This window comes from Bos taurus, chromosome 23, assembly GCF_002263795.3.
Source record: "Bos taurus isolate L1 Dominette 01449 registration number 42190680 breed Hereford chromosome 23, ARS-UCD2.0, whole genome shotgun sequence".
NCBI classification, from domain to species: Eukaryota; Metazoa; Chordata; class Mammalia; order Artiodactyla; family Bovidae; genus Bos; species Bos taurus.
Window position 1 is genome coordinate 3,546,699 of NC_037350.1, and position 20,045 is coordinate 3,566,743.

General features: G+C 43.8%; 1 protein-coding gene across 28 annotated transcripts in view; it reads left to right on the plus strand.

Moving 5' to 3' along the window:
* DST (dystonin) overlaps positions 1 to 20,045 on the plus strand; it is a 514,523-nt gene that overhangs the window by 293,430 nt on the left and 201,048 nt on the right. For all 28 annotated transcript variants that reach the window (XM_024983983.2, XM_024983991.2, XM_024983988.2 and 25 more), the window contains 2 exons: positions 19,474 to 19,586; positions 19,682 to 19,788. In XM_024983983.2, the coding sequence (XP_024839751.1) occupies positions 19,474 to 19,586; positions 19,682 to 19,788 (220 nt within the window). The remainder of the gene's footprint in view (positions 1 to 19,473; positions 19,587 to 19,681; positions 19,789 to 20,045) is intronic.

Below are 20,045 nucleotides of genomic sequence, written 5' to 3' on the forward strand. Positions count from 1 at the left end.
TCAAAAGGTAACTCATATGCTTCACACCAGATACCCTTTTAATAATGGACGTGTTTGCTCTGGATTCTCAAGTCCTCATCTACTTCTCTGTAAATACTTAGGTAATTTCCAGTAGGCAGACTAAATACCAAGAAACGGAACTGTTGGCCAGAGCAGTTGTGGTAGTGTGTCCTTAAAGACTAAAGATGTAAGAATTCTCAATGGATTTCAGAAATTGTTACCCCAAAACTGGGTTCACCTTTTGGTGGGTGTCAAGGCAAAAAACACAACCAAACCAAGATGGGGAGATGGAAGGATTTATTATTACTTGCTGCAAGTCAGGAGAACACTGAGGATCTTTCTAGAAGCAGCCTAGATAGCATAACTGGGGAAATTTTAAATTAAGGGTACTTGCATATGCATGAAGGCGCTTGGGCAGTCAACAGATTGAAGTCTCTAGGGTCAGAAAAAGTCATCATCCTTTAGATTGTAGTTTACCTGTTGGTTGAGCATTTCAGGCTAATCTTTACCATTGAAACAGAACTGAGAGTCTTTATAACTAGTATATTATCTTTGCTATTGTTACTTATCTTACTGGATGACAGGGCAGAGTTTCTATGTTTTTTTGTTCCCATAAGATCGATAATGACTGAGATCTGTTCAGGGGCAAGCATGGTGGCAAGGCTTAGATCACAAGATGGCTTAGGCCAAAAACGGTTCTCTTACGCCAAGAAAGCCTTGCCTGGTTCTCTTTCTCTGGGAGCACCTACCCTATCTGCTTACAAAATGACCAAATAAATAGTACCATATATAACTGCCAACTAAGATCTTGGTCTCTTGTAAGGAATTAATGAGGACAGCATTAATTGTTTAATCTAGAATGAGCCATCTCTGAAAACAGCATCAACAACTATCATATAGTGAGGAAAACTTAGATAATAAAGAGAACATTAGAACAGGACTAGTAAGAGCAAAGTCACAGATGAACTGTTCTGTAGTTTGAGTGTGTCCCTGGGATCCTAGAGCGTGGAGGGCCTGGATGGTGCGGTGGGTACTGATGCCCAAACTCAACCCCTGTGCATCCATTCTGGATCGGGTCTGGGAGACAGAGTTTTGGGTGAAGAGAAAAGAATAGTTTTATATCTTTGCCTGCAAAGGGGGCCACAGTGGGCTTGTGCCTCTCAAAACTGTGTGTCCTGCTGTGGAGGATTAGTGGGGAATTTTACAGCAGTGGTTTAAAGGGGGTTGCTGATAAGATAAGGGTGTGTGCAGGGCCTCTTTTCCTTTAATCTGATCTCAGGTAGTCTTCTGATGATCTTCTCTGGTTCACTTAACTTGGCCTTAGGTGGTTTTCTCTGGAATGAAAAATGCTGACATCTTCCATCTGTTGGGGGTTTTAGTTCTGTAAAGAGCTCAAAGACACTGTTAGTGTATCCCTTGAGGGGAACCGGAACCCCGTCTCAAGGCTACACTGTTGTGTCCTGGCTGCTCCTCACTGGTCTCTGCATCCCCTCGCTTCCTGATTCAGTTCAGTTGCTCAGTTGTGTCCGACTCTTTGTGACCCCATGGACTGCAGCACACCAGGCCTCCCTGTCTATCACCAACTCTTGGAGTTTGCTCAAACTCATGTCTGTTGAGTCGGTGATGCCATCCAACCATCTCATCCTCTGTTGTCCCTGTCTCCTCCTGCCTTCAGTCTTTCCCAACAGCAGGGTCTTTTCTAATGAATCAGCTCTTTGCATCAGGTGGCCAAAGTATTGGAGCTTTAGCTTCGGCATCAGTCCTTCCAGTGAATATTCAGGACTGATTTCCTTTAGGATGGACTGGTTTGATCTCCTTGCCATTTAAGGGACTCTCAAGAGTCTTCTCCAACACCACAGTTCAAAAGCATCAATTCTTTAGTGTTCAACTTTCCTTATGGTCCCACTCTCACATCCATACATGACTACTGGAGAAACCATAGCTTTGACTAGATGGACCTTTGTCAGCAAAGTAATGTCTCTGTTTTTTAATATGCTGTCTAGGTTTGTCATTGCTTTTCTTCCCCAGGAGCAAGCATATTTTAATTTCATGGCTTCATCTGCGGTGATTTTGGAGGCCCAAGAAAATGAAGTCTGTCACTGTTTCCATTGTTTTCTCATCTATTTGTCAGGAAGTGATGGGACCAGATGCCATGATCTTAGTTTTTTGACTGTTGAGTTTTAAGCCAGCTGTTTTTTTGTTTTGTTTTTTTTAAATTCATTTCTGCCCTTTGGGCCTCAGAGAAGGTTGTAGAAGCTAGAGTCTGTTCCCTATAAGCAAGAAATAGGGAACAGAAAGGCTTCTGCGCTCAGGAGCCCTTCAGGGCCCTGCTTTATTTCAGTAGTAAGGGTGATAAAGTAATATGATTTAGAGATTACAAAGGTTGGTTCTGTGGGTTCTATTTAAATAAGTCACTGATAGATTATTTTCATGTTACTTCTGTCTTAGGAATCTGTCCCTAATTCCTTCTAGGAACATTCATTTGTTACATTCAGTTTTCAATGCAAAGGGGGTTCAGATAATAAAAATACCATATGTTTATATTGGTTCCCTGCTTGTTTTGTTTGTATAGTTTAAATTATCTTGAAAGCATGTTAAGATCTTTTCACCAACACTCAACTGGTCAGAGATCTTAGGTAAATTAGCCTTACAATGGCCCTCACAAGTCACCTTTCATTTGAAGGAAGAACAAAGCAGATTTTGATTTGATGGACTTAAATCAGAAGGATGTCACAAGAGCATTTGCGGAGTAAGGAGCTTGAAAGCAAGAGAGGATGAAGTAGAATTGAGAATCAATAGCCACGGGATTCCAGGAGTGTCTCCTAGATAGTGGATTGATGTCACCAAGAGTTAAGACAGACAGGGAAGTGAAATCCCTGACAGTGTGCGTGTCCTTGAGAGGCAGGTGTCCCAGCAGAGGGGTTAACAGAGACTTCTGTGTGCTCAGGTACAGGAAAATGGACTTTTTTCTTGCTGAAAAATAACACTCTGATTCCAGCTTGAATTCAGCCCCCAGCTTGTCTGACTTTATCAGTCTCTGCCCTGGAACGCTCATGAAAGCCAAGTTCCAACTCAGCAGCGTGAAGCTTCTCTCAGCGTGAAAACATGTCTCTGTGACAGGCAGAGACACGAATGGGCGCCCACGGGCCAGAACGAGCAGCACAGACCATGCAGCGGGTGAGCTCAGGTGGCCACATGAAGAGATGCTGATGAGTACGTCAGCACTGAACTGCTGCAGGGGTTTTGCCAAGAGATAATTTCAGGGCACTAGTTCCTGCTTGTCCTCCTCTTGTTCTTAATTTATCCCATTCTTGTGTTTAACTCTCCTTCTTGGCCCCCACATTCTTTTCACAAGCATGTTTTAAATCTGTTACCCACGTACGAGTCAATATTTTTGGAACAAGTTGTGTTTAAAAGCATGCCATTTGTTTTTTTTTTTTAATTAGGCAGCCAGGAATTTTTCACTCATCTGAGTGTAGAGATGGGTAGCAATGATTTTGTTCATTGTTTACATTTGGACTTAAACTTTAATAGGACCATCATCCTGCTGCATTCTATGAACTGTTGAAAGGTGCTGTAATTGGGAATGTTGGGCTGTGAGGCTGTGTTCTAGTCATCTCCTTTAACAGGACCTGGAGGCTGTGATTCAGCCTCACACCTGGAGTCAGTCACACCTTACCAGCTAAACTGGACTGGACTGGTTTATACTGGGAGGAGGCCCTTGAGGGTTTGAAATGTTCCCATAGGAAGTTGGATTAGTATTAACTAGAAGATTCCTTTCTCTCGGAAACTGGTCTGCCCTCAGGCTGCAGATCCAGAGGTACCAGGATATGTGTGTGTGTGTGTGTGCGCGTGTGTGTGTGTGTGTGCACGTGCACGCACACACAGGTAAGGTTTGTGTGGCCACAGGCTAGGCATAGCCTAGACTGAGCCCTGACGGTTGTTCATTGTTTTTTAAAGTCACAAACGTGTGAGTTTGTGAGGCAAAATCAAATGTCTTATTTCCCTTACCAGGTAAACTTAAAACACTTAGAACTCTGAGAGTACATGTGGGTGACTTGTACACATGATCACATTTTAAAATCTTCAGGGAGCTCACACGCATGGTTTGTAACACCTCTGTACCCAAGCGAGGTGTGTGCGTTAGTGTCTACGTCCAGGGAATGTTTTTAGTGTTCGTCTGTGTATTTTTACATGTAGCTTTGGGACTTTAGTTAGCATGTAAATATTAATATTTATAGGAGTATGTGTTTACATTACCTTTTTTTCTGTGTTCCTGGCCCTCTTGCCAAGATTAATTTACAGAAATGCACTATCGCACTAAGCCTTCCATTATTCTGTGAAATAGGTCCTTGTATCTAGGAAGTCAGCACAGCCTCATTCTCCTAGTTGCATTTTGGAGTCAGAAAGCTGAAAACGTTATCCACCCATAATAGGAAGATGTCTCCCCTGGCTGGCCTGACCATGAAAGCGGGCTGCAGTCCATGGGTTCATAAGAAGTTGGACACAACTGATCCCGTATGCCCTTGCACTATGGATGGACGTGTTTACTGCCACTAAAAACTACTGTACTGAACTTCGTATGTGCCTCTGTGCAGATGTATGAATACGCCTGTAGGATAAGTTCCTAGAAGCAGAATCTGTGGGTCATTTAAATTGTAGGACTTGTGTCTGCATTGTCTGCGAGCTGCACTGACCTGTACCTCCTCCTGTGCTGTTTGCCCTGCGTGTCGCTTTTGAGAAAGAACGGTTTGCTTCCTTGTCCGTTGCGTCCTAGCAGATCCAACCCCCTTTCATGTTCTTAGCTTTCTTTTTAAATTGACTCCTTTGTTCATGCAGTTAATTTTCTTCAGCTTTTAAACTCTGTGCTGGAGCTGACATGGCAGGCCTGCCCGTCCCTCTGTCTGGCGTACAAGCTGTTAGTCTAAACATGTATGTGTTGAGTTTAAGGGGAGAAATGACCGAGTGAGTGAGGACATTTCTGAATGATGTGATCATGTAAGATGTTGGGATACTAGTGGGAAGGGAGGGGTGTCTTGAGATAACAGATGAAACTGTGTCTGGTGAGATTTAGGAGGTGCGTCACAGATGTCAGATTCCTTCCCTCCTCCAGGCTGCTGCCAGCCCCCTGATAACAGGCTGTGACTGGGGGGCCCAGGAGAAGACGGCTTTGCTGGAGGAACCCCTTCTGTCTGTGGAGCTGGCACAGCCCTCCTTCACCATTTCCGCTGCGCTCTCCCTGACCTCCTCCACCCGAGACTCCTCCTGCGATCGGGACCACGGCTGGCTCTCTCCAGCCCTTCCTCTGTTCTCTTGCAAGGCCACTTTTATTCTGGCGCGTTGATAGGTTCATATTGTCGTGCTGCTCTCCGATGGGAGCAGTTTAGTATTTTCTCCCAGAGTAAATAAGTTGATTTCATTGCCATCCCCCCTTTTTCCGGGGAAGGGCAGCAGTATTCATCCCCTAGATTTATTTCCAGTTTACTGTTGTAAGTTCACTTTAATATGGAGACTGAAGAAGTTACTCCTTTCTCAAGATCAGTACTGTTTTTTGTATTTAGTGAAGTCTGTGAGGCTGTGAGGGGTTAATTGTTCTCTGTGAATGGAGAGTCTTAATTCGTTAGATGTCTCCTGATGTCTCCTGTTAGATTCTAATCTTGAAGTCCTGACAAAGCTTGCTGTGAATTATAGTGCTTCTCCTTCTTTGCTTTCTGCTGTGTTAGGTAGGGGAGAGTCACCTCGCAGGAAAAAATGAGAATATTGAGAGTAAATTCAGGCATTTCATTGTGAGATGAGGGAAAGTTACCTTTATAGCTTGTTGCTGCCTTGGGGCCCCTGGCCTTGTTCCGTTAACAGTGTGTACCCAAATATGAGCATCAGGGACTGTCTGTGCCCAGTTACACAACAGTGGGGGTGTCTCCTGCATGTTCCCAGTTACTGCTGGGGGAGGGCAAGGACCATATTACAGGTCCCCGCAGCAATGAGGGGCGGGGGCCAAGGTGAGATGCTTTTCCCCAGCAAGAACAATAAGAATACGCTAGTCTGAACATGATTTGGTCCACATAGTCATCTTCAGGAGTCTGTTATGGCGACTGTCCTGCTGTCAGAGGCTAAGCGAGGTGTCATCAGTGCACACTCGTGTGTGAGATGTGTCTGAGAGCGGATGTGAACCGCCGCAGGCGGCTTCATGCATCTGCGTGTAAGGCGGTGTGCGGTGTGCTGACCCCGAGGTTGGGCTAGTAGTGGTGTCTGGTGAGCAGAGTGGGTCCCTCCTCCCTGACCCTGCAGGGCCTTCCTCTCCCCTGCCTGTCTCCCCCTCCTCCCTCCTTCTTTCTTTCTCTCTGTCTCCCCCTCCCTCCTCCTTTCCTTTCTTTCTCTCTCTGTCTCTCTCTTTCTGTCTCCTCTCTCTGTCTGTCTGTCTACCCTTCCTCCTTCCCTCTTTTCTTGCACAGAATCCTGTTTACTTCTGTCCGTGCCGCTGAGCACACACCAGTTTCCCAGAGAAGCCTGGCCTGTCTGATCCCAGCCCTCGGCTTGCTCGGGGCCTGTGCCCAGCACAGAAGCAGAGGAGACCGAGGCGGACTGCAGGGCGGGTTCCCAGCCTCGTGGCTCCCAGGCGTCCTTCTGTGCCTGTTCATCCACTCCTCTCCCTGTCACCACCTGGTCTTCCTCACTCCTGCTTTCAGAGGATTTTGAAGCCAGCAAGTGGAGAGTTGTCCTGTTGGCTCTCCAAGGAGCAAACCCGCCTTCCTCTGCCTGCCTCTTGCCATCTCTGCCCCCGTTTGCCAGGTGCCCTCTTGCCACCTGTCCGGGCCTGTCCCTCGTACCCCATGTCCTCTACTGCTCCAGAAACCTTCTTTCCCATTCTAGTAAATGTCTCTCAACGGGTCTTTCTCATTGGGCGTGGCTTGTGGGATCTTAGTTCTCTGACCAGGGATCGAACCCACAACCCTGCAATGGGAGCACCACGCCCTAAATACTGGACCCCAGGGGAGGACCCTCTCATCGGATATTAAACATGCTGAAACCTCTTCATCTCTAAAACAGCAAACAATTTAAAAACGTCCCTTAATCCCTAGCTTTTGTTCTGGGTACTGCCTTAACCTCCTTACAGGCTAGATTTCTCAGAAGAGTCGTCTGCACTCTCTTTTTATTTTTATTTTTTTCCCCCCATCCTTACTCCTCAGCCGACTGGGAACCTGGCTCCCAGCCCCTCAAACCCCCAGAACCACTTCTCCTCGCATCACGAGGGATTTCAGGATGACTGTGGACACGTCCAGCGCACACGTCCCAGGCCTCGTCTTACCTGCCAGTATTGGACTCTGTTGACCGTCCTTTTTTCGTGAATTGCCCTTTTTCTCTTCCAGCCCCACTTGCCCTAGGTTTCCTCGTGTTTCTGGGGCTTATTTGCGGCGCCCTTTCCGCATCTGACCTCCTGGAGGCTGGTGGACGTGGGGATCTCAGGGCGGCCTGTCTCCTTTCTCCTTCCTCCCTGTTGACCCCCGTCCCTGCGTCCAGCCCTGAGTACTGTAAGTGGGTGGGAAAGCTAAGCTCCGTGCCATGCCCTTCTGGTACCGTCCGACCCACCACGTTTCCCTCTGCAGCCGTGTCCTTCCGCGAGTCTCCCGCGCCTCGCCCTGGATTCTGTGAGAGGACTGTCTCCCTTTTACATTTCTTCTCCACCTGGCCTGGAGCTGATGGCTTAGTCTCTTAATCCTCCTAATGCATTTGAGTGGTTTTCCATAGTTGTTGGGAAAACAAAATCCCGTAAGAAGTTCATGAGGTTGGGCATCACCTTGGCTCCTGTCCCCGCCTCCCGCGTGCCCCTGCTGCTGGCTCCTGAGCTGAGCTGGGCCCCTGGGCCCCGGCTCTCCCGACAGTGCAGGCCCGTGCTCCTCGCCCCACGCCTGCCGCTCTCACCAGGTGTTCTCCCGGTTTCCCCCCAGCTCCCTTCAGGGTTTTGAGCTCTCCATACACAGTCCTATACTCTTTAAAAAATTATTATTATTTTTTTTTGCTGAAGTGTGGTTGACTTACAGTGTTGTTCTGATTGCTGCTGTACGGCACACTGCTTCAGTTTTATGTATCTGTATATACTTTTTCCATATTCTTTTCCCTTATTGTTCATCATAGGATATTGAATATAGTGCCCTGTGGGACCTTGTTGTTTATCCGTCTTATATATACTAGTTTGTTTCGAAAAATGGCCTGAAGACCTGAATAAACATTTCTCCAAAGAAGACATACAGACGGCCAGTAGGCACATGGAAGGATGCTCAACATCACCAGTTATTCAGAGAAATGCAAGTCAGTGTCCGTTATTCTTAATGCCTCACTCATCAGCCAGGCTCATGTAGATGCTTATTAAATACGAGTGAATGAACGAACTGCTAGTGTGTTGCTGGGGGAGGATTATCTATGATTAGCATTCCAAAGCCCCACAGTCTGCCTTCTCTGATTGCGTCATGTCACGTGTTTATGTTCCCGTAAGAACTTCTTAGTGACCTGTACACGTGGCTCTGTGTGCTTGGTTTCCCAAGTACCTTCATGGGATCTCCTCTCGAGACTTGAGGCAAGTCGGTGGGGTTCCTCAGACCGTATGGCCGCAGCAGCCCCAGCATCTCCCTCCACCCCACACACATTTGCAGATGCTCGCTCAGGATAACTGAAATTCTAGATGGTTCCTGGTGATTCTCAGTGTTCGTTCTTTATAGACAGGAGGTGAGACAAGGGTGTCTGGATGTGTGTTCAAAGTCCAAGCAAGTTAGGACTAAGTCACAGGACACCTGAATCACATCCCTCTGACTTTTTTCTACCTCCATATAGTCCATTTTTCTCAAATATGTGAAAATTTGTCTGTAATGATTTTTGGAAACTTTTAAAAACACTGGTAAAACATACTGTTGCCCATCAATATCAATCCAGAGGTAATGGGATATGCAGATGCAACCACCTGGTGATCTAAAATATTAGGTTGGTGCAAAAGTAATTATAGTTTCAGACCCTGAATTTTAAATCATTTTAATTAAGCTCAAACACATCTTTATTAGTCAAAATAGGTACCATTACAATCAAGTCATTTTTGTCAGGGAGAAAGAAGTCTATTTCTGTAGCATAAAAATCTGTGCTTCAGGATTCAGTGAACTCTTGGAAAGCATTTTCTGCCTCCTGCTTGCGGTGGAAACTTTTTCCTTGAAAAATGGTGTCTAGGTGCTTGAAGAAGTGCTAGTCAGTTGGTGAGAGTCAGGTGAATATGGCAGATGAGGCAAAACTTCATGGCCCAATTCGTTCAGCTTTTGAAGCGTTGGTTGTGCAGTGTGTGGTTGGGTGTGGTTGCAGAGTTGGGCCCACTCTGCTCACCAGTGCTGGCTGCCGCTGTTTCAGTTTTCTGTGCATCTCATCGATTTGCTGAGCATACGTCTCTTAGGTAATGGTTTGCTGGGATTTGGAAAGTTGTGGGTGGGTCAGACCAGCAGCAGACCACTGAACAGTGACCGTGACTCCTTTTTTGGTGCAAGCTTGGCTTAGGGAAGTGCTTTGGAGTTTCTTCTCAGTCCATCCACTGAGCTGGTTGTCACTGGTTTTTGTATAAAATCTACTTTTCATTGCACATCACAATCCAATTGAGAAATGGTTCATTGTTGTTGTGTAGAATAAGAGAATATAAACTTCAAAATGTGTATTTTTTTGATCTGCAGTCAGCTCGTGAGGCACCCAGTTACCGAGCTTTTTCACCTTTCCAGTTGGCTTCAGTGCCAAACGACGGTAGAATGGTTGATGTTGGCTTCTTGGGCAGCTTCTCATGTCGTTGTGAAGGATCAGCTTCGATGCTCCTCTCAGTTGTTGTCAGCTCCCAGTGGCCAGCCACTGAACCTCCTCATCTTCAAGGCACTTGTTTCCTTCGCAAAGCTTCTTGAACCACCCTTGCGCTGTATGTTCGCTAGCAGTTTCTGGGCCAAATGCACTGCTTTATGACCCATTTTGAACTTGAATAAGAAAATTGCTCAAGTTTGCTTTTTGTCTCACATCATTTCCATAGTCTAAAATATACATAAAATAAACAGCAAGTAATGATTCATTAGCAGAAAACATAAAGCAAGAAATATCTGTTAAAATGATACATAGCACAACCACATTTCTTTAAGAATGTATTCCAGTATCAACTGGCGAAAGTTCAACAGTGCAAAGCCAGAATTACTTTGTACCAACCTAAAGCTGCACAGCCCAGGGTTGACTGAACCCACTGATGCAGAGCTGCCTGTGTGCGGAGGGTCGTAAGAGACTTGAGCGTCAGGGGACTTGTGTCCCTGTGGGTCCAGGACTGATCCACCACGGATGCTGAGGGGCCGTGGCGTGTAACAGAAAAAAACTGTTTACTTATTTGGCTGCTCAGGGTCTTAGTTGCAGCGCATAGGGTCTTCTGTCTTTGCTGTGGCATGCAGGTTTTTAGTTGCAGCATGAGAAATCTTGTTCCCTGACCGGAGATTGAACCCAGGCCCCCTGCATTGGGAGCACAGAGTCGTAGCCACTGGACCACCAGGGAAGTCCCCTTAACCATTTTTAGTGTACAATTTACTGGGATTAAACACAACCACAGTGTTATACAAACATTACCACCACGCATCTGCAGAACTGTTTTCATCTTGCAAAACTCAAGCTCTGTGCCCATTGAGCAGTAACTTCCCCTCCCCCTCTCCCAGACCTTGCAACTGCCTATCTTTCTATTTTTTTTTTTTCCAACTGAGAAAGAAAACTGTTGCTCAGTGTCCTTTCAGATCAGCAGATATCTCCAATCACAAGGTTTATTTCAGTGGTTTTGATTTTATTTAAAAACATCAGGTAAGAATCGTAGAGAGAACAGAGTGTTGGTTGTCAGAGGGGAGGGGGTGGCAGAGGGAAGGACTGGGAGTTTGGAGTCCGCAGAGGTAAACTGTTACCTGCAGGATGGGTAGGCAGCAAGGCCCTACTGCTGGCGCAGGGAACTGTATTTAGTACCCTATGATAAACTGTAATGGAAAAGATATATATAAAAAAGAATGCATACATATGAATAACTGAATCATTTTGCTGTGCAGCTGAAACTAACACAGCATTGTTAATCAATTATACTCCAATATAAAATAAAAAGTTAAAACATAAAAGCTAAAACTATAAAACTTAGAAGAAATCATAAAAGAAAAACTTTATGACATTGGGTTAGGCAGGGATTTTTTGCATATGTTACCAAAGCATGGGTAACTAAGAAAAAATACAAGAACTGGACTACATGAAAGCAAAAGCTTCCGTGCATCAGAAAACAGTATCAACAGTGTGAAAAAGCAGCCTACAGAATGGTAGAATATATTTGAAAATCATACATGTGAAAGTAATTTAATATCTAAAATATATACAATCCTACAATTTAACAATGAAAAATCAAACAACTCGATTTTAAAATTGGCAAAGGACTTGGTTAGATGCTATCCAGAGAAGATGCACAGATGGCCTGTAAGTACATGAAAAGATGCTCAACATCATAAATCATTCAGTTCAGTTCAGTCTCTCAATCGTTTCTGACTCTTTGCGACCCCATGGACTGCAGCACGCCAGGCCTCCCTGTCCATCACCAATCATCATCCTAGAGTTTACTCAAACTCATGTCCATTGAGTCAGTGATGCCATCCAACCATCTCATCCTCTGTCATCCCCTTCTCCTCTGGCCTTCAATCGTTCCCAGCATCAGGGTCTTTTCAAATGAGTCCGCTCTTAACATCAGGTGGCCAAAGTATTGGAGTTTCAGCTTGAACATCACACTTTAGGTTGGACTGGTTGGATCTCCTTGCAGTCCAAGGGACTTGCGAGAGTCTTCTCCAAAACCACAGTTCAAAAGCATCAATTCTGTGGCACTCAGCTTTCTTTATAATCCAACTCTCACATCCTTACATGACTACTGGAAAAACCATAGCCTTGATGAGATGGACCGTTCTTGGCAAAGTAATGTCTCTGCTTTTTAATATGCTGTCTACATTGGTCATAACTTTCTTTCCAAGGAGCAAGTGTCTTTAAATTTCATGGCTGCAGCCACGATCTGCAGTGATTTTTGGAGCCCCCCCAAAATAAAGTCAGCCACTGTTTCCCCATCTATTTGCCATGAAGTGATGGGACCAGATCCATGATCTTAGTTTTCTGAATGTTGAGCTTTAAGCCAACGTTTTTACTCTCCTGTTTCACTTTCATCAAGAGGCTCTTTAGTTCTTCACTTTCTGGCATAAAAAGTGACATATGCCATGTGTCATCTGCATATCTGAGGTTGTTGATATTTTTCCCTGCAATCTTGATTCCAGGTTGTACTTCTTCCAGCCCAGCATTTCTCATGATGTACTCTGCATATAAGTTAAATAAGCAGGGTGACAATATACAGCCTTGACGTACTCCTTTTCCTATTTGGAACCAGTCTGTTGTTCCATGTCCAGTTCTAACTGTTGCTTCCTTACCTGCATACAAGTTTCTCAAGAGGCAGGTCGGGTGGTCTGGTATTTACATCTCTTTCAGAACTTTCCACAGTTTGTGGTGATCCACACAGTCAAAGGCTTTGGCATAGTCATTAAAGCAAAAATAGATGTTTTCTGGAACTCTGTTGCTTTTTCGATTATCCATTGGTTGTTGGCAATTTGATCTCTGGTTCCTCTCCCTTTTCTAAAACTAGCTTGAACATCTGGAATTTCACTGTTCACATATTGCTTAAGCCTGGCTTGGAGAATTTTGAGCATTACTTTACTAGTGTGTGAGATGAGTGCAATTGTGCAGTAGTTTGAGCATTCTTTGGCACTGCCTTTCTTTGGGATTGGAATGAAAACTGACCTTTTTTGGTCCTGTGGCCACTGCTGAGTTTTCCAAATTTGCTGGCGTATTGAGTGCAGCACTTTCACAGCATCATCTTTTAGGATTTGAAATAGCTCAACTGGAATTCCATCACCTCCACTAGCTTTGTTTATAATGATGCTTCCTAAGGCCCACTTGACTTCATATTCCAGGATGTCTGGCTCTAGGTGAGTGATCACACCATCATGGTTATCTAAGTCGTGAAGATCTTTTTTGTATAGTTCTGTGTATTCTTGCTACCTCTTCTTAATATCTTCTGCTTCTGTTAGGTCCATACCATTTCTGTCCTTTATCAAGCCCATCTTTGCATGAAATGTTCCCTTGATATCTCTAAGTTTCTTGAAGAGATCTCTAGTCTTTCCCATTCTATTGTTTTCCTCTATTTCTTTGCACTAATCACCGAGGAAGGCTTTCTTATCTCTCCTTGCTGTTCTTTGGAACTCTGCATTCAAATGGGTATATCTTTGCTTTTCTCCTTTGCGTTTTGCTTCTTTTCTTTTCACAGCTGTTTGTAAGGCCTCCTCAGACAGGCATTTTGCTTTTTTGCATTTCTTTTTCTTAGGGGAGTTCTTGATCCCTGTCTCCTGTACAGTGTCACAAACCTGTCCATGGCTCATCAGGCTCTGTCTATCAGATCTAGTCCCTTAAATCTATTTCTCATTTCCACTATATAATCGTAAGGGATTTGATTTAGGTCATACCTGAATGGTCTAGTGGTTTTCCCTACTTTTTTCAATTTCAGTCTGAATTTGGCAATGAGGAGTTCATGATCTGAGCCACAGTCAGCTCCCGGTCTTGTTTTTGCTAACTGTATAGTGCTTCTCCATCTTTGGCTGCAAAGAATATAATCAGTCTGATTTCCATGTTAGCCATCTGGTGATGTCCGTGTGTAGAGTCTTCTCTTGTGTTGTTGGAAGAGGGTGTTTGTTATGACCAGTGCTTTCTCTTGGCAAAATTCTATTAGCCTTTGCCCTACTTCATTCCGTATTCCAAGGCCAAATTTGCCTGTTACTCCAGGTGTTTCTTGACTTCCTATTTTTGCATTCCAGTCCCCTATAATGAAAAAGACATCTTTGTTAGGTGTTAGTTCTAAAAGGTCTTGTAGGTCTTCATAGCACCATTCGATTTCAGCTTCTTCAGCGTTACTGGTCAGGGTATTAGACTTGGATTACTGTGATATTGAATGGTTTGCCTTGGAAACGAACAGAGATCATTCTGTCGTTTTTGAGATTGCATCCAGGTACTGCATTTTGGACTCTTTTGTTGACCATGGTGGCTACTCCATTTCTTCTGAGGGATTCCTGCCCACAGTAGTAAATATAATGGTCATCTGAGTTAAATTCATCCATTTCAGTCCATTTTAGTTAGCTGATTCCTAGAATGTCAACATTCACTCTTGCCATCTCCTGTTTGACCACTTCTAATTTGCCTTGGTTCATGGACCTAACATTCCAGGTTCCTATGCAATATTACTCTTTACAGCATTGGACCTTGCTTCCATCACCAGTCCCATCCACAGCTGGGTGTTGTTTTTGCTTGGCTCCATCCTTTCATTCTTTCTGGAGTTATTTCTCCACTGATCTGCAGTAGCCTATTGGGCACCTACTGGCTTGGGGAGTTCATCTTCAGTGTCTTATCTTTTTTTGCCTTTTCATACTGTTCATGGGGTTCTCAAGGCAAGGATACTGAAGTGGTTTGCCATTCCCTTCTCCAGTGGACCACATTCTGTCAGACCTCTCCACCATGACCCGCCTGTCTTGGGTGGCCCCAAGCTTGCACATTTGGAGATTCTCAGTTCACGCACTGTTCTCGGTTCTTGTAGTGTTGAAGGCTAGCTTGAAGCTTTTTGAGCATTACCTTGGTGGCACGTGAAATGAACGCAATTTCATGGTAGTTTGACCGTTCCTTGGTATTGCCTTTCTTTGGATTGTGTCTGTTTCATAGATAGAGATAGGTGCATTTGTGTCATGCTTTAGATTCTACATATAAGTGATATCATATGGTACTTTTCTTTCTCTTTCTGACTGACTTCACTGAATATGATATTCTCTAGGTCCATCCAGTTGCTGCAAATGGCATTATGTTGTTCCTTTTTATGGTTGAGTAGTATTCTATGGTGTGTGTGTATGTATATATACCACATCTTTTTTATCCAGTCATCTGCTGATGGATATTTAGGTTGTAACAGACTTCATGAATTTAAATCATTTCTTTCTATAGCTTGAAAAAAGTGCTGATTTGGACTTTGACTATTGATATTTCTTAGATACGTCCTGTCGGCATCCTTTCATTTTTGGTTCAGGATTTGGTCACCTGTGTCTGTACTAACGTATTCTTCTCTTAATTGACGTGTATCTGTGCCCCTCTGGGATTTCCCATGGCAGTTTCTAAGGACTTTCTTTCCAGTTGTTTGACTTTGCTTCATGTTCCTCTTGGTTGGGCTTGTTGGTGTTTGACATGATAAAACACGAAAGCCTAATCTTCAGCCATTTATGACACTTAAGTCACAGTTTTCTTGTAGAATTCCATCTAATTCTTATGTGAGAGAATATACTGATAAAGCACTTGGGGACTGCAGAGTTATTTTGGGGCATCTATACTAAAAAATCTCTTATATAATTTTAATGTTCCACTAGTTTGGCTATCAATGTGAGTGTTGCAATCTTTATATCTATCTATATATCTGTATATCTGTATGTGTATGCCTCTCTCTATATAAATGCCATGCATATATATGTATATATGCCTATAAGTTAGTCATTCAGTCTTGTCTGACTCTTTGCAATCCCGTGGACTATAGCCCGTCAGGCTCCCTGTCCGTGGAATTCTCCAGGCAAGAATACTGGAGTGGGTAGCCATTCCCTTCTCCAAGACATCTTCTTGACCCAAGAATTATACCTGAGTCTCCTGCATTGCAAACAGATTCTTTACCATCTCAGCCACCAGGCAAGCCCATATATGCTTCTGGGTATACATATATCCGTTTTGTCCGGGAAGAATACTTTTAATTTGGGTGTTGTATGAAAGATAAGCATTACTTTTATCCAAGATTATTTTGTATTATGACAATAGCCATTTTGCTTGGTACCTTTTTGTCCTGTGTTTTTGAGACAAAGTCATTAAGCATGCATAGAAGTGGCTTCGGCCTGACTTTCAACTTCCTCATACGGTGTCTGTTGGTTTTATACATCTAGCGTGAAAAATGTATGTGATCACCTCCCGTTTTTTATTTCTTTGTAAGCGCTTTCTATTAATTTAGTGGGGGAAAAAGTGGTATGTAAAGGTGTGCTTTAAAAAGCTGCTATCCATGATGAAGGAGTCATTCAGAAAAGATGACATCATCATAGAATAATAATACAAATAAGGCTTAGATGGCTTTTATGGCTTTTATCCCATTTGAAAAACTGGTATAATTTTAGGTGGCAGAGGATTACATCATATAATTTGGAATGGTTTTCAGAAAACAGGGAAATTAGACTGGTTAATACTCAGTGTGGAGAAGGCAATGGCACCCCACTCCAGTGATGTAAACTAGAGCACGAACAGTCGCTTACAGTATAATATAGTGTTTGCTTAGTGAAACCTAAGATGAGAATAAAATTTCCTGTAAAAATTCCACAAAAGGGGATGTTACAGTGAAATGAAGCCTTTAGAATGGAAACAAAACTCTTGCATATGTGGGAACTAGCCAGGTTTTTAAGGGTTATATGATCCCAGTGAAGCTGTGAAGGAAAAGGAAGGTAGGTCCCAGCATGTGCAGCTTCTGGAAGCTCCAGACAAATAGGAGAAGCAGAATGGGAAGCTGCAGAGGGACCCCAGGGGAGGTAGAATTCCGACAACGCTCAGGCTGCTCCTTCTCCAGGCTGGTTTTAGAACACTTTTTGCTTCATTAAGTTTTGTTCACTGGAGTCTTAACAGAGGAAACCCCCTGCAAGCTTTTGTTTCATGAAAGGGTTAAGTATCAGGAAAACAGAGGCAGCTTATCCCAGATTGATGTATTACACAGCTGCTTTTGTGCTCAAACAACTCTGTCATTCTGAAGGAGTGCTTTGTTCTCTCAGTGGAAAGCTGGATTCTTCAATGACTGGATTCATTCTCCGGGATTACTCAGTGTTTACTCTATCTGCTAATGGCAGGCTTTGCTTGACAACATGCCCTTTCTTGTTGGGAGACTTGGCAAACTCAGAAACACTGGCTTTTATTTCTTCAAAATGTCTGAACTTTGTGGATGCAAAGCAGTTTTTTGAACTTCAGAGATTTGTTTTTGTCTCGACTGTTATGCACACCTGTTTAGTAATCTTGAGGTTATCACTCTTCAAACTACACATTTGTGAATAAAAAGTGTTACTTTAGAGGTGACGTCATTTACCTGTATTGTTGTCAGCGGATTCATTGTTTGTATAATCAATGTGAGATACCTTTCTAGTGATCATATTGGTGGCAATGTGAAAAGCATTAAAGAATTTCCAGATAATTCCCAGGAAATCCGTAGGTAGGTAGGTAGGTACATTTCAAGGTTACGAACACTTTGAAAGTACAGTAAAACAGTGAGTAGATAGATATCTTTGGAGGTCTGCTTTCTTAATAGAGATAAGCGTCCTGATTGCTGCCTCCCTCCCTGAAGTTAGTGGTCTGTTTCTGTCCTGTAATCTGTTTTCTCGCTGTGTTCAGAATAACCACCTCAGTCTCCTGTCCTACCTCTGAACGCTCCCACCCTTCTGCAGACCCCAGAGGGTGATTTTGAGGGAGACAGGATGCCCTTGGAGGCTGGAATGAGAGCCTTTCCTTAGAAGCTGAGAAACAGGTTCCTAGAGATTTGGGGGTTGGTACTGCTCTTTTTGATGGCTTTACTGTTTCCATATTTGTTTCTACATTCTTTAAATGATTTTGAGAGGAAAGTTTCCTGACTGGCTTCTGGCCTTGAGTTAAGTTTCTGGCTACAGTGTTTTACACTTAGTATTCAGGAGTATTTGGGAAGTCTTATAAAATCCTATGTCGATAGAGCCGGTTTTAAGTAATCTTTGTGGTTTATAGCATCATGGGGTGTGTGTGTGTGTGTGTGTGTGTGTGTGTGTGTGTGTGAAGATATAAGCTGGTGCTTATTTTAGTCTTTTATGATTCTGTGTAATAACCAATCTACTTACCTTATCTGTAGATATTTATTCAGTGTCTACAATATATATATGCCACTGTTTATCTCAGTAGAAGGATAAGATACAAAAGTCTGTTAAAATCACGTGGCTCTTGTTATCTTGGAATTAGCCGGTTGGGAGAAACAAGATGCAGTTTTGAACAGTAAATTTAAAGGGCAAAGAAGTATATGATTCTTCCAGGTGCCAGATTAATTGGCACAGGCTTAGGAGTAGGATTTCCCGGCATCTCAGATGGTAGAGAATCCACCTGCAGCGCGGGAGATGTGGGTTCAATGCATGGGTCAGGAAGATCCCCTGGAGGAGAGCATGGCAACCTCCTCCAGTCTTCTTGCCGGGAGAATCCCATGGACAGGGGAGCCTGGTGGGCTACAGTCCATAGGGTTGCGACGAGTTGGACACGACTGGGCAACTACGCATGGTGGAGTTCAGGGACCAAAGTGGGAAATGAGGGCTGGGGAGGTGAGTGACGGCCCCGGAGGAGGTGGGGCTGGATGTCTGCTCCCAGGATGGGCAGGCCTGTGCAGGGGGGCTGCGACCGGGAGGGTGTTCTGCGTGGTGGTACCCTGAGGGTAACAGTGTGTGGGGCCTGAGCTCCTTGGGAGGAACACTGAGAAGCTGCCAGTTGGATTAGAAGGATACTGTTGAGGTAATGGGGCTTAAATAGATTGAATGCGACAGATACTCATACATGTTCTGATCACGGGCAATTTGTGGATTTTGCTGAAATTTTATACATGAAAGTTGTTACATTTTTCCACAATTGCTTTTGGCTCACAAAAGTTTCTGAGAGAAGTGAGTATTGACTGAAAAACTGAATGATCTAAAAGGTGAGAGTTACATCTGGTGAACAAAATTAAAGCCTCAACCCTAGGACACGGCCTCTCAGACGGCTCTGAGGGATGGCTCTGAAGAGGCCGGGGAGGCCAGGATGCATGGGGGCTTTGCAACAGAGATCAGGTAGTCGCAACATCAGAAGACTACCTGATTAATTAACTAGAGAAAACAAGATCTCTCAAGATAATGAATTGAGTGCTTTTCTGTGTATGGGAAGGTGCAGGACTCTGAGCTCCTCTAGCTCGTTTTTTTGATCTGTGCCTCAGCTGCCCGGGGCCAGGATCCCGTGCTTTCTCACCCTGAGGTGAGTTTGATGATGGTTTGATGGCTTTGGGCTGGAGGTTTGAAACTCGGGTGTTTCCATCCTGAGTTCCCTCAGGGCTCAAGGTCCAGGCGGCCGTAATGAGACGGCTTGCTGACTGCAGCATCCTTTCTTTACCAATATGACAGGAGGCATTCTTAGTTCACAGGAGCAGTGGTGAAGATTGGATTGAAAAGCTCTGTATTTCAACACACGCTTAGTATTAAGATTTGCAGGAGTTGTTATGTCAATAAGTACACATGTAAATTTCATGTTGAATTGGCAAGTGAGAAGCCTCATTAATACAGCATATGTTTTTCCTAGGCCGGACCTGATAGACATGAATACTGTTGCTGTTCAAAGCAACCTTGCAAATTTAGAGCACGCTTTCTATGTAGCAGAAAAAATCGGTGTTATAAGACTTCTGGATCCTGAAGGTGAGTGATTGTCTTGACCAGATGTTGACGGGCTGGAAGGTCTGATCTAAAGTAATTGATCAGCATTCTGAAATAATTCATGTTGCTGCTTTTAGATGTGGATGTCTCCTCACCTGATGAAAAGTCAGTAATAACTTACGTATCATCTCTCTATGATGCATTTCCCAAAGTCCCTGAAGGTGGTGAAGGCATCGGGGCAAATGTGAGTATTGATTTTTCCATTCTGAAGTTGATAACACAGTTGACTGAATTCTCTGAGAGTGCTTTTTGCAGTCATATTTTTTGTTCATATGACCTAAAAGAAATGGAAGTGTAGTAGATTTACAATGTTCTGTTAATTTATGCTGTACAGCAAAGTGATTGAGTTATCTGTGTATTTGCATTCTTTTTTGAATATTCTTTTTCATTATAGTTTATCATAGGGTATAGCCTCCCAGTCCCTACCTCCCCCACACTCTC